The 15,339-nt window shown below is 42.5% G+C and overlaps 2 protein-coding genes across 2 annotated transcripts; both read left to right on the forward strand.

The window, feature by feature from the left end:
* The first annotated feature begins 235 nt into the window (after positions 1-235).
* LOC115483460 lies at positions 236-7,446 on the forward strand. The gene is made up of 8 exons (XM_030225535.1): positions 236-669; positions 830-1,132; positions 1,199-1,395; positions 1,458-1,634; positions 1,695-1,841; positions 1,912-2,175; positions 2,237-2,339; positions 6,446-7,446. Exons 1-7 carry the CDS (start codon positions 424-426, stop codon positions 2,337-2,339), a joined length of 1,437 nt encoding a protein of 478 aa, XP_030081395.1. The 5' UTR covers positions 236-423; the 3' UTR covers positions 6,446-7,446.
* Positions 3,908-6,546, forward strand: LOC111602150. The gene is made up of 7 exons (XM_030225536.1): positions 3,908-4,360; positions 4,939-5,241; positions 5,308-5,504; positions 5,567-5,743; positions 5,804-5,950; positions 6,018-6,281; positions 6,343-6,546. Exons 1-7 carry the CDS (start codon positions 4,115-4,117, stop codon positions 6,443-6,445), a joined length of 1,437 nt encoding a protein of 478 aa, XP_030081396.1. The 5' UTR covers positions 3,908-4,114; the 3' UTR covers positions 6,446-6,546.
* Positions 7,447-15,339: the final 7,893 nt, after the last annotated feature.

Consider the following 15,339-nt stretch of genomic DNA (forward strand, 5'->3'; position numbering starts at 1 on the left):
AGTCCGCTATTAGAAATCATATTGTGCAGAGGTTTCTTTTGCAGTCATTTTCAATTATGCTCAGCCTAAAAGTATGCTGGGATTTTGCCCGCATAAGCTATTCAGCTATTATCTATTACGAATGGCTACAGAGCGTTTTCCAACACTTCTTCGGTTAAATTGGCTTTGGTAGCAAAGTAGGCGACTGTTGTGCCAAAGCACATGACTTGTTAAAGAGCAGCATTTGTGGAAAATCATTCTTTCACAAATTTTCGCAGTGAACAGAGCAGAGCTCTTGGAAGTAGAAAATAAAAAAAGTATAAATTAAATTCCTCTCACTGAGTCGTTGTGTCGAGCAATCTTTGGTTTTTCGCATTTCCATCCCCGTGTGCAACTCTGTTCTCATTAAAGTGTAACTGTAATTTTTAGTCACAAGATTACAAAATGGTTCCAGTTACCAAGCCGAACACCAAGGAGGTGCAGTGCCAGCTCGCGGCATGTGACGAGACCAAGCCGCAGCCGGAGCCGGTCGTCACCCCGAAGAGCGGCCGCGTGGGCATCTTCAATGCGGAAGATTTTTTGTCCCGTGCCCAGATGAACGATAAGATCAACAACATCCTTCGCTCGCCCAACAAGGCTCCAAATGGCGTGCGTCAACGCTCGGTGTACACCAACAACAACCCATCGCCGGTAAGTTCTGTCCCTGTCTGTCAATGTCCGTCTAACGGTGTGAGAGTATCCTATTCAAAATTGAGGTTAGAATAATGAGTTTTTTAAGCTCAGTTATTAATGTTTTCCGAAATATATCTAAATTAGAGAAGTTATTCAATAATGTATAACTAATATGCAGCAGTCGTCGGTTCGTTTGCCCAGTTCGGCGTTGTCGCTGTCGGCTCGTATGAGCAGCATGTCGCTGAACAGCGGCAGCGCCAGTGTGGGCACCAATACTTCTGTGCTGGCTAAGGAATGCTCTAGCCAAACGAATGCCATAGGTGCTTCTGGTTCCTATCGATCCATTGGAATGAGCATGCACCAGTCGCAGCCATTGCTCACCGCAGTTGCAGATTTGGAGCCTCTAGTGCTGAGCACCAAGTCGTTGACTGCTCGTTTCGCAGGGCCGTTTGGGTTTGATAATGGCGGTGCTTACTGTCAGGTAAATAACTACCAGTAACTATCTATAATGGTATAGGACCATATGTTAACAATAATGCCCCATTAGCCACAACCTCAACCACCAATGCACCACACTCAGCAGTACCCGTCGCCTATGCCGCCCCCTCCTCATGCCTTGGGTCGCGTTAGCTCGCGCACTTTTGAGTTTGAGAATAATCCACCACCGCCGCCGCCATGTCCTGGCTCTGGACCGATTGCCATGTCAAATGGCACCATTCAGTTGCGCCTGCGCGAAGGAGTTAGGTGGGTATCTAGATCAGTTGATCTGCAGCGCAATGAGATATGATATATTCCTCCGAGTACAGAATCGATATGACTCTGGACAAGGCAGTGCGCGTCTTGAATCAGCGCAGCATGGTGGCTGTCTCTTTGTCGCGCAATGGCACGAACTCTGCTCTAATCCATCCCAATGGCCGTATTCTACAGAGCGGCTCCAAGGTGGAAATCGTGACATATGACGGCATGAAGGCCAACAACTTTGTGTGAGTTACTAAGGATCATTATTGTAGGAACTATTTAAGCGTATCTCGTTGGCGTTACAGGCGCTATGCCAAGATGTGGTACAAGGGTGTGAGCTTCACTAGTGAGTCTTGCGCTTTAATTTATCTGGTTGACACCGCTGGAACACGCACCACAACCGACACATTCACTGACCTAACCAAGGACTACACTCTGGCAGTGTTTTACGAGTAAGTATCGAATCGAATCAGATTCTGGGCATATTTCATTCCTACTAAACACCCGCAACACTTTCAACAGCGACTCACGCCACGGTCCCTCTTTTGTGCCGGATGCACAGGAGGTAATTGCAAAGTCATTATACAGTTGCGCAGACGACGGCACCGAGATGTACGACATCAATGGATTTCGCATTATTCAGGCCGCCGATGGCCTGGTGAAGGTGACTCGCCAACACAACAAGGGGCTCATTCGCACCAGCCCTGGCAATGGATCGGTCACTCTAACCACTCTGGGCATCCACTGCACCGCCTCCTTGGGCAAGACCTCGCATCTGTTTTTACGGTAGGTATCCACTCTTAGCCACATTCCCTGTAATTATAATTTTGTTTCTCTTGCCTTGCAGTCGCAATGAAAAGCGCATGCACTTCGATGGATCCAATTTTATAGTGCGCAATGCAGGACACTCGGCGGGATTCAACGAGAACAACCTGCTGATTGTGTACTAACTTACTCCAACTTAGTTATAAGACACAAACACAAACAGACATCTTATAAAGTTTTTACTGGCCGCTGGGCTGCCGTAGAGTGGAGAATGAAAATTACTAAAAATTGTATACATCAAAGAAAAGGCAAAAAAAAAAACAAAACTAGAAATAAGGCTCAAATAAGGCGTGAGAAACGGGAAAGACATTCGATCACAACGTCGGAAATATCAAACTATTGTTTGGGCGAAACTCGAATGTCTTTCGGTACTCGACGTAAGCGCAGCGCTACTAAAAAGGAATTTGTTTTTAGTTATCTTTACATACTCGACCTTTTTGATATCAGTGAAAATTTAGTAAACAAAAAATATCGGGGCAAGTGTCCACTGCCCTGCCTACTACTTGAACACGCTGACCATTTTGGCCAATCGGAAAGGGTCGGCGTTTGTTTTTAAGGCTAATTTCGGCATAAGACTTTTCTTCAAGCAAATTTCTACAATATTTTACAATTTATACGAAAAATGAAAAAAAAACACATTACATATATTGAGAAAGCCTTAAAAATTGTCCACATGCATCAAAATTAGAAACACTAAGCCATGGCGATATGTGTATGTGCAACAATTAGTAGGCAGTGGTCTGAAGAGGTGGTCCGATCCCTCGGGATGTTAGTCTGAACGGAAGACAGCGATGTTACTTGTTACGGTTAAGATTAGTTCATAGGTCCTGTGACTGTCCTACCATGTTCATACACACTGACACTGACACCGACACCGACACCGACACATCAAAGTGAAATAATGTTACACTCTGAATTTTGCAAATTCAAAGTGAACGAGCAACCGACACACAACGAATACCACATACACAAGCTACCCAATGAAAAGTGAGATATTATTAAATACATGTTGATAGAAAATTTTTCAGCGTTGACAAAAACTACACAATACGTCATTATATAATATATGTATATACATATTCAAACATATACATATGTATATATATATAATATATTTCTGGTCTATGTGATTTACATCTGTCGCTTGGAAGCTTTGAGATTTGCGAGCCTCACGACGATCTCTCATCTCACACACACCCAAAATTCAAGAGCATGTATTACAAAATTAATGTATGAAAATAAAAACAGATGCTTAAATTAAACCACTTTGTTTGCTACTTTATTAAAGAGATGTTATTAAAACAATTGTGAGACTTCAGGGGATTTCTCGGCGTGAAGGCACACAAGTTATTTTGAAGTTCTAACGATGACTTGGAGGTATTTTTTAGTGGGTATTTTTACGGCAATAGTATTTTCTGTGGTGTTACAGTATGGTTAAGGAGCTGGCCACACCTACAAATATAAATTATTTCGGTTTGACTAATTGAGCAAAACCATTTTTGCTCAACTCTTAAAATTGAACTATTTTCATCTGTGTGAATATGAGTTATAAAAAATGCACGCGGCCCACAAAAAACTTTATAGTGTTGGTAAAGTAAATGCGTTTTCCAACACATATTGGGTTAGGTTTCTTTTGTAGCAAAGTAGGCGACGGTTATCCCGATGAAAAGATGACTAGCCAAAGAACAGCATCAGAGGAAAGTCATTCTTTCACAAATTTTCGCAGTGAGCAGAGCTCTTGAAAGTAGAAAATAAAAAAAGTAAAAATTAAATTCCTCTCTCTGAGTCGTTGTGTCGAGCAATCTTTGGTTTTTCGCATTCCTATCCCCGCGTGCAACTCCGTTCCCATTAAAGTGTAACTGTAATTTTAGTCACAAGCATACATCGAACGAAGTAAGAAATGGTTCCAGTTACCAAGCCGAACACCAAGGAGGTGCAGTGCCAGCTTGCAGCATGCGACGAGACCAAGCCGCAGCCAGAGCCCGTTGTTACACCGAAGAGCGGCCGTGTGGGCATCTTCAATGCGGAAGATTTTTTGTCCCGTGCCCAGACGAATGACAAGATCAACAACATCTTGCGCTCGCCCACCAAAGCCCCCAATGGCGTGCGCCAACGCTCAGTGTACACCAACAACAACCCATCACCGGTAAGTCCTACACAGAGAATTATTTTCTTTCAGCTGTCCTGGGTCGACTTTTTTTCTTTGACTGTTTCTATAAGTCAATTGAAAACTTGGGCTGAGTTTTTTTACATGTTTGTCCTGGCTTTTGGAATTCGGAGTATGTGTACCGTCCCACTGGGGCATGGCAAAACGGCGATTACTGTTGCAGCTGGAGTTCACGCATTTAAAATATCTCGCTGACAGAAACAAATGTCAAGCTTATATGCCTAAGTCTACTGGGAGTTTGACAGCGACATAAATTTGACAAATATGTGGTGTTCAAGGCTGTTGATAGCTTCAAGGTGAATTTTATAGATAGATCTAGCCTTGATTCCTAATGAATTCAGCTATTTTTAGAACGCGATTTCATAAAGATATGTTTTAGTAGACCATCAAAATAAATATTCCAAGATTAGATATTGTAGACCATGATTTGACACGGGCATCTAGAGTTTTGAATAGTCAGCTAAAGTTCGTCTTGTTAAAGACTCTGAAAATATGCAATATATTTACATACATTAGTTGAAATATATATATATATATATAAGTAATTCAATTTGCAGCAGTCGTCAGTTCGTTTGCCCAGTTCGGCGTTGTCGCTGTCGGCTCGTATGAGCAGCATGTCGCTGAACAGCGGCAGCGCCAGTGTGGGCACCAATACTTCTGTGCTGGCTAAGGAATGCTCTAGCCAAACGAATGCCATAGGTGCTTCTGGTTCCTATCGATCCATTGGAATGAGCATGCACCAGTCGCAACCATTGCTCACCGCAGTTGCAGATTTGGAGCCTCTAGTGCTGAGCACCAAGTCGTTGACTGCTCGTTTCGCAGGGCCGTTTGGGTTTGATAATGGCGGTGCTTACTGTCAGGTAAATAACTACCAGTAACTATCTATAATGGTATAGGACCATATGTTAACAATAATGCCCCATTAGCCACAACCTCAACCACCAATGCACCACACTCAGCAGTACCCGTCGCCTATGCCGCCCCCTCCTCATGCCTTGGGTCGCGTTAGCTCGCGCACTTTTGAGTTTGAGAATAATCCACCACCGCCGCCGCCATGTCCTGGCTCTGGACCGATTGCCATGTCAAATGGCACCATTCAGTTGCGCCTGCGCGAAGGAGTTAGGTGGGTATCTAGATCAGTTGATCTGCAGCGCAATGAGATATGATATATTCCTCCGAGTACAGAATCGATATGACTCTGGACAAGGCAGTGCGCGTCTTGAATCAGCGCAGCATGGTGGCTGTCTCTTTGTCGCGCAATGGCACGAACTCTGCTCTAATCCATCCCAATGGCCGTATTCTACAGAGCGGCTCCAAGGTGGAAATCGTGACATATGACGGCATGAAGGCCAACAACTTTGTGTGAGTTACTAAGGATCATTATTGTAGGAACTATTTAAGCGTATCTCGTTGGCGTTACAGGCGCTATGCCAAGATGTGGTACAAGGGTGTGAGCTTCACTAGTGAGTCTTGCGCTTTAATTTATCTGGTTGACACCGCTGGAACACGCACCACAACCGACACATTCACTGACCTAACCAAGGATTACACTCTGGCAGTGTTTTACGAGTAAGTATCGAATCGGATCAGATTCTGGGTATATTTCATTCCTAAACACCCGCAACACTTTCAACAGCGACTCACGCCACGGTCCCTCTTTTGTGCCGGATGCACAGGAGGTAATTGCAAAGTCATCCTACAGTTGCGCAGACGACGGTACCGAGATGTACGACATCAATGGATTTCGCATTATTCAGGCCGCCGATGGCCTGGTGAAGGTGACTCGCCAACACAACAAGGGGCTCATTCGCACCAGCCCTGGCAATGGATCGGTCACTCTAACCACTCTGGGCATCCACTGCACCGCCTCCTTGGGCAAGACCTCGCATCTGTTTTTACGGTAGGTATCCACTCTTAGCCACATTCCCTGTAATTATCATTTTGTTTCTCTTGCCTTGCAGTCGCAATGAAAAGCGCATGCACTTCGATGGATCCAATTTTATAGTGCGCAATGCAGGACACTCGGCGGGATTCAACGAGAACAACCTGCTGATTGTGTACTAAGTTAGTTATATCCGAAACACAAACGTAGATCCACAAGACACACACACAAACACAAACAGACACCTTAAACAGTTTTGGGGACTGTTGCGCTGCTGTAGCGTGGAGAGAGTAATAACCAAAAATAATATAACCCACAGAAATAGCTTGAAACTGAAAGCAGGCTCGCAAAAAAAGCGCGAGCAACGCTAAGGCCATTCTGATCAGACGTAAAACATAAAAGACCTAAGACCCAAACTTTGTAGCTGGGTGGCTTTTGGATGCCTTTCGTTACTCGACGTAAGCGCAACGCAATTAACAAGGAATTCGTTTTTAGTTATCTTTTCATACTCGAACTTTTTGATATCAGTGAATATTCAGTAAAAAAAATAACCTTAGGACACGGAACCACTGCCCTGCCTACTACTTGAAAACGCTGACCATTTTGGCAGATTGAGAAGTGTCAGCGTTTTAGTTTTTAAGGCTAATTTTGGCTTAAAAAAGACTCTCTTCAATCAAATTCTTACAAAATATTTTGCTAATAATATGATAAATTAAAAAAAAAAACAACAAACGTACATAAGGAAAGCCTTAAAAAATTTTCCACATGCTCACAAAATTTAAAACGACAAAGCGATGCAGATTTGTTCGCAGCATGACGCCAATGTGTGTGCAACAATTAGTAGGCAGTGGTCTGAAGAGGTGGCTGTCCTTCCAAGCTGGTTTGGTCTGATCTGGGTCCAGAGACGGCGCCAGTGCGGATTCTAGTTACTCGTTACAGTTAAGATTAGTTTGTAGTTGCTGCAATCCAAACATGTTCATCCACACAGACACAACAAAGTGAAATATTGTTACATTCTGAATTGCAAATTCAAAGTGAGCATTTTACACAATGGACACAAATGACGCTCCAAAAAAGTTAGATATTCGCAGAGTATTATCAGGAGTACTCTTATCACACACAACCGATAAAACGTGAAATAATAATTTAACACAATAATTGGTGAAGGTCCCCAATCGTCTTACATGCAGACATTACACAGTTGATATTAATTTAAAAGGCTTTAATTTTTGGGATTCTTTTGTTCAAGCTATCCCCAAAGCTTGAGTCTTACGACAATCTCCGACACTCAAAATCACAAGCATGTATAACGAAATTAATCTATGTATCTAAATCGAATAAAAAAAAATGTATTTTTACCAAAGATGATCCGAGGAATTTCTGTTCGCATAAGGACATATTTGAGCTAGACGACGCAGCATTGGTCAAGGTTAAAGCTTTCATGTTAAACGAATTCATAAGATGAAAGCCATAACTTGCAAAGGTGTCCAGTGAGCCAACCCGCCGTCAGAGCGTCAAGTGGGAGGCTCGTAAATTTTCAACGAAATTGCTTTATGGCTTAAACACACCTGCGTTCTTGCCAGCAACCACGCCCTTAGGAACAAAATCTCGCAGCGCACATCATGACACTTAACCCACCGCAAGCGAGAGCTAAGAAATTTTATTCATGTTCATAGTGGGTGCAATTGCATGGGTAATTACAGGTGCTTCTGCAAAAAGCCCTAACAAGGCTAATTTAAAGATACTTGGAAGTCCGTATTCCTTATCTGTTTTCATGTATATATTGTGGTTACCTGTAGACATATCCAGAAGCATAAAGATATCGGATCGGCTGTCATATAGACTAATGCTTCCAAAATGCTTGGGGTTGAGGCCGAGTCGGGCTGCTGCTGCTGCTGCTGCTGTTGCTGTTGATAAAGATTATTGGATAACGCTTAGCCAGCAATTTTCGTTTCTGTCATAAGAAGAGAGTTTGAACCATGGTTAAAGAGATAGTACAGGCCAACAACAACAAGAAGCCGCTACCGTCGATTAGACGAGCAGAATTGTGTAGAATAGAGATATATGCGCAGAGGATACATAAAGCAGAAGCAGATGTTACAGGTGCAAATAGAGAGATACAGAGAGAGAGAGAGAGAGAGAGAGAGAGAGCAGCAACAACATCTACTTATAATCAAAAGTTTATTTAAGTGTGACTTGTTTGTGAAAGCTCTGATGACAATGTTCATGTGTGTGTGTGTGCGCGTGTGTGTGAGTGAGTGCTTTCTTAATAGACCGTCATGGGTAGTGAACCGAACTGCAGCTATGTATGGATGGCTTCCTGTGACATGGCATCCGAATCGTTTGCCTCGTCTCGTTAGGGTCCATAACTGTGGCATATTCAATGCTCACGGTTGCGTGCCTCTCGGCATACGCTGCGCATAGGATGCGAGGGGCGGAGTGCGCTCGTGCCCAACATCAAACGCTTTTCACACTTAATTGGGCATAAAATTAAATCAGAATTGATTAAAACACTTCAATGACAACGAAAAGCAACATCAGCAACAGAAACAGCCGCTCCAACTCTGAAACGGCAACGGCAACAGCAACAGCTTTGACATATCCCTGCCTCCTATTTTCTTATTCGCTCCAAGTACATAGAAAGTTTTCTGGTTTTGGGTTTCCCAGCTGACGCATCGCTATCGACCCGAGTCTATACTAACTTTAGCCTACTACCAGCCCGAAGCCTTTCGGCCCCGTCGACTAGGCGACCTGCAGTGGGTATTAATTGCTGCCCCCCGTGGCCTGGCCAAAGTTTAGAAAATTCAATTTCCGTTTTCAAGCACTCGGCACAAACAAATTACGCGACTGGGCCTGAAAACAACTTTATATATTACCATTTAATGTGCCGTCAATTAACTCGGCCCTGCTATGATTATCATCAGCGGACTCGAGACATGTTTTATTCCATTATAATTTATGCCAATAAATCTCAAAGCATGCCAATTTGCATGCGCAAGCAAGATGGGATGAGCTGGCGAAACTGGCTGAGAAATCAATTTAATGCCAGGCCATGAGGAACAGAGCAGCGGACTGAATATATTATGTAAAGCAAGCAAAGTCTTAATTGTGATGGCAAATATTGGTTAGTTTGTGTCGTTGTCTCAGCTGGTTATAAGTTTTCACCTTTCCAGACAAATCCTGGCTGAGTTCAGGTGGGGCTAGGGAGCTATCGTCAGCCTGTGCTGCAGCCGTCAATCAAATAAATCAAAGGAACTGCCAATTGGCAGTGACGCAGCCATTTGAAGCTGTTCCCGACGCACCGGAACAGGATCAAAGTTAACTGTCAACGCTTTGTGCGCGCAGTTCGTATTTACCCTTCGCAAAGGAGACAATTTAAGTTTTTTTCTCAGACAGGCACTGTATTACAGGTGCTAAATTCTTGATGTTATTTGATCAGTTTCCCTTTTGCCACAGCCGCTTTGATTAAGTGCGGGACGCGTCTAATGGTTATGGATGGCATATGAGCAGCAGAGGCATCCAGCTGACTGTGCGCCGCAAGCAAAGGTTATTGAAGTAAGCGCCGTAGCACTTATTGGCGCTTATTTAGGGCAGGTGTCAAAGGTGATTGTCGCTGTCTGTCGATTTATAAAATATGCATAATAAATTTGCCTGACAAGCGAATGGCGCTGGGGACAGATTTATGGCGCGGCGCTAAGCAATTGATGGTTTGCTGGCAGCTATTGAGGTGTTGTCGCATTGATTGTCGTTGCAATTAGCTTAATTAAAATTCAGGCTCATCAATTAAATCAATTTACCTCAGTTGCTAATCAGATTTTTCCATGCGGTGCCACAGAAATACGAAAAGAAAGAACGAACTCCAACCTTGAGCAGGCGCCTTCGCACAAGTAATTACAATCAGGTTGGGGCTTGCGCCGCCTCCAACAAGCGAATAGACCAAAATGCCAAATTCCAAACTCATTTGCCGCAAAAGGCTGTCTGTCATCTAAGCCAATTGCAGGGCGCACGTGACAGGAACCACAAGAGATTCGACTACAAATATTCATGCTTTACAGTTTTAGTCGGAATTCCATTCGGATAAATGAATATAAATACAAGTGCTGCGCATATACCAAATAAATAATTTGTCGGGCTTAATCTAATCAAGGCCTTAAGTCAATTTCAAGATGAAGGTGAGCATTTCCAATTTCGATTTTACTATGCGCTAAACTTGCTATAAAAAGAGGCGAAGCGAGGTCTAAGGACAGCTTAATATATAAATATTTCTAAAGATTACATTATAAGAAATTAGCGAATATACTGTCTCTCAGATACAATATCTTTTGGATTGGCATTACCTTGTAGTTACTTGAGTTTATTCAGCTGCTGTTTTTAGACCTTGCCAAATAAGCAATTTGCTTAAGCATTGAACTCGATTATCTCCGTTTGAAAGGCCAAAAGTTAGCTCATCAATTATTTATGTTCTTGATTAATGCGTTTACCCTTTTAGGTAACACTTAAGGGGCGTGTGCCACAGCAGCTTGAAGTATTTGAGCAGTCATTCAGTTATTTCCCCTTGTTTTTGCAATTGTCAATAAAATGTGTTTATCAACATGGGCCGCTCCAACAAGTCGACTTTAATTGGAGTATGAATGAAATGTTTGCATGAGCTGAACTTAAATGACAGCAGCTGGTGCAAAATGTGCCGCAGAAAGAACTTTAAACTGACATTTTTTGAGCACAGACTGCAAACTGTAGTAAAATGTTGCTCAAGCTAAACACGAGCTGAACTTTTAGTGCCACGACACAAACGGAAAAGAAAACATGAAGTCATTTTGATTTTTGCATACTTTGTGCGCTGCTCGGGACGTGACTTGAAACAGAGAATATATTGACAGTATATATACATTAACATACATACACACACGTACATATATACATATATTTAAATACACTCTGTATATGAGAATGTTTCAAACATGTATCGCATTTTTTCATTTCCTGTTCCTGCTGTGCCGGAATATTGTGTTTGCCCTGGGGCCAGGTGAAAAACTTTAATGGGAGCAACTTAACATATGCTCGCCAACTTGTGCTCATCTCTCAGTGACTCTCAGCCATTGTTAGTTGTGCGCAATAACCTCTATAATTGAGTCGCAAAAACCAAAACTGTCGCTGCAAAGTGCCCCCGCCCAGGCTGGCGCTTTCAAGTGGTTTGTCCTATTAGAATGCATGAGTTTTTGATGGCGTGGCAAGCAATTCTCATTACTTCTCATTAAAATTCATTAACATGTTATGTCTGACGTTTAATATTCACCTGTTCACCTGTTCGCCTGTTCACCTGCTCACCGTTTGCTCGACAGCTCAGCTGGAGTGCCTGCCCCAGTGCCCCCAGTGCCTCTTCACCTTATTATTTGGCTCGACGATTCAATTAAGTCTAATGGTAAAATGTTGTTAAGCAATTAAATTGCTTTTGTTTTTACCGTTGTTTCGCTCTTGATATAAAAACGCAGTATCCCCATCTTTCCCACTTAATAAAAGGCCGACTGGAATCAAATTACAGCAGGTATTAAAATCAGTAAAAACTTTTGCGCTACGAAGCGGCTGAACTAGTTTATCCCGAAATTAACTTTTATGTATTCCAATTACAACTTTTCATTTCAGATTATTTACATTTTTTTTATTTTCGAAATTTCTGCTTAACTTCAACCTGAAGCAAAGCAGCAATTGTTAATAGTCATTTATATGAATATATTAAATATAAATATAATAATTATTTATATATATATTACAGCTTCTGTTACTTGTAATATTAGCTTTTCTAACTTTCTCTACATATTTTTTTGGATTGACGCCTATCTGAAGCATCGATCTAGATATGAGCTCTAAATCTTAGCAGCTCGCAGGATAAGCTCCAATTAGTCGTGGCCAATCAGAAAAATATGTCCCCTAACATTCACAATCTTTGACTATTGTCACAAAGATCTTTCTCCACGGATCAACCTCTAAGTTATAGACCTCTTTAAAATACAAAGCCCCTTTAAATATCGTTTCAAGCGGCGCTTGACTTCTTCGCCTTGGCAGCACTTTAAAAAATCGATTCTTAAATGACTTAAACTACTTTTAAGTCTAGAAGGAGCATTAATATTAATCAATATATTAACAAATGTTATAATATTAACAGTCTTGTGCTTTCTGTGCTGCTTTGCTTAATTACAGCTTCGGATCTGGTGGATCTTGTGTGAGGCATTCCCAGCTTGGAGAATGTTATGAGATTATATATATGAAGCCGATTTAGTGTGTTATGCTTTAAGCGGAGCTACATGCCACAATACCTACTAAGTAAGCGAGATTAAAATTTTAGTACTCACATGATGAGTGAGGCCATTGATGTGGTTGCCATCAGCGACTGATTCTCTGAGTCTTGCTGCTGCTACTCCTCGTCCTTCGTCGGCCTGTGCAGTTGGCTTGGCGTGTGGATGCGGGTGCGGGTGCTGATGCTGAGGGCGTGGTCCAGTGAGCGGGCTAGTGGGCGGCAGCTGTTGGGCGCTGGTCGAATATCTGCCGCTGCCGCTGGAAGTGGAGGGCAATGGTGAGGCGGGCGGAGTGGGTTGCGGCTGTGAAATGGAGGGGCCCGTTCTGTTGCGTAAACGGGCCAAAGCACTCCGTAAACCCTCCGTATTGTCTTTGTCGGGCCCCTTTCCAAATGAAATGCATCCGCAGAGCACTGTGAGCCGCGCACCTTGCTGCGTTGCGGCGCTCAGCTGCAATTGCGGACGAGCTGATGTATTTCCCAAACTATGTAAACTTTCCTTATCCAATATCGACTGGCAATCAATCAATCAGTTCGTCTTGCCATGGAAAGTTAGTAAAACTTTTTCAATTTAAAACAATATTAGTTAATTACTTTCTACACTATCCTCACAACCCAAAATTGATGTGATACCACAAAGTTGTGCATCAATCAACGCACAAGCACACGCACAGCAGCCTGTATACGCTGTGTATAAATCTCTTTCGGTATTCAGCGCGACTGTGTAGCGAGTTGAGTGCAGTTTATGAGTATCAGTTGGATCGAGCTGTAATAAGGAAAAGAGTTCGATTAGCCTTAAAGCAAATATGTAAAAAAATCAATTAGGTAAAAGTCAAGGCGAAAATACAAATTACAAAGTTTGCGCTAATGAAATGAACAAATTGAACCGACGGCAGTTTCATAGCCATTCACTAACAATTACACAATTACACAATTGCACAATTTCAACAATATAGAACAGAGCTTAGCAAGTGACAGAGAACAATGAGAAAAGTTGCAATTAAATTTGCGGCTGCCCCAAATAATGCAGTCCAAACAAAGTTGCTGCTCCATTCCAAAGGTTGCATTGCGGCCCAATCTGTATGTATGTACGTAGTCTAGCATGAATGAAGTGCGCAGGCCACAGGACACAGGACACAGACAGAGGACGGGCAGAGAAGCATAATTTGCAAGCAGCAATTAAAAGCACGCCTGTCGTACGTCCTTTGGCTCGTGACTCGTACCCCTGGCAGCTGGCGTTGCTATTTTTGTTGAGACCCAAGGATTTGTGCAATGTAACAAACTGCTTTTGTAGAGACACGCAAAATGATGATGCCAACAACACGTTGAACACGAGATACCCTAGAAAACTGCAAATGCATATACATAGTTATGTCTGCTTGCCTTTGTGACATACTTGGGCGAACTAATCAAATTTGTATGGCTTAAAAATCTGCTGGGAATTGGCGTCGTCGGTATCCTCTTCTCGGCATGAAATATGTAAGGTGACAGCTGTTGCCTTCCATACAGCCGCAGGCAAACGCAAACAAGCTTGACAAATGCCTCATATGCATACAAGGCATACCTGAAACACATCCCACTCAGTACTTTCTCACACACACACATAGAGAGAGGGAAGCACAACTGTCGCACACACACACAGCGCTCTGGGTTTTACGACACTTTTTGTGTGCCTGGGGCTAGGCAAGCAATAAAAACAGTTGCATGTTTTGTCTGTCTGCCGTGGGATGCTCTTATTACCGGCTCTTTTAACTGAGCACCTGAACACATTGCCAGTTTGACTGTGGAAACAGTTACGAACTTAGATAAGTTACCCTATTTTACTTTCAATATATCAATTTAAGCTTTTGCCCAATTGTTTGATTACGATTTATTACTGGCTTATAGAATATTTGGCATTTCAATTGGCCACGGCCAACGGGCTTGGGTATTTGGCATTGACCTGAGCCACGTTGAATAAGGACAGGCTTTTGCAAATTTGTTTGAGCATTTGATGTGTCCAGGAGCAAGCAGAAGCAAAGTGAAATTAAATTATTTTGTGGCTATTTTCTAAAATCTTTTTTTTTTGCCAATTCATCACGGCTTCTTTCTGTGTGTGTGTGAGGGGTAAGGGCTGTTAATGTTTGGGGGCGTGCTTGCTCGTTTGAAAAGCAATTTAGTCGCATTGTTGTCGCCGCTTGCTACGCAGCAATTATTTTCTCATATTACGTATACGCCGTGCGTGCCCTATGCGCTGTTTACAGATTTACGAGTATCCACGCCCATTATACAACCATTTTCTATTACTGCGCGTGTTTTTTTCTTTTTTTTGTTGTTGTTTCGTTTGTTGTCCCATCTTCCCAAGTGACTTTCTGTTTTTAAGCCCAAGAAGCCAAAATGTTCGCTTGGCCAGCAGTATTAACATTATTCTTGGCGAAAAATCTACGAGTTTACTCACGCTCTCTGCGGCTGCAGCAAACTGCGCGTTAAAATTAACTTGGGGCAAACACTGAGGCCAGATTCTTAAGTGATATGGTGGCAAATTTGTAACGCCTCAATGGCCACCCCCAGCCACCCACAAAGTGCCGGCTCCTGCTTCCTTGGCTCTTGATTATGCGTAATTTTATATTTCTATTAGGACGCACAGCCAAACGCGCAGCCAGCCATGAAAATTTGCAAGCAATTTATGGTATTACAATTATTTGAAATATTCTTAACTTTTCATAAGATTCCCAAAAAAAAACAACTTCGTTCTTCCAATTGAATTAAGTTCACGTGTCAAATCAATCTAGATAACAAAATATGATA

This window comes from Drosophila hydei, unplaced genomic scaffold (assembly GCF_003285905.1).
Source record: "Drosophila hydei strain 15085-1641.00,03,60 unplaced genomic scaffold, DhydRS2 tig00008134-arrow-pilon, whole genome shotgun sequence".
In the NCBI taxonomy this organism is placed as follows: domain Eukaryota; kingdom Metazoa; phylum Arthropoda; class Insecta; order Diptera; family Drosophilidae; genus Drosophila; species Drosophila hydei.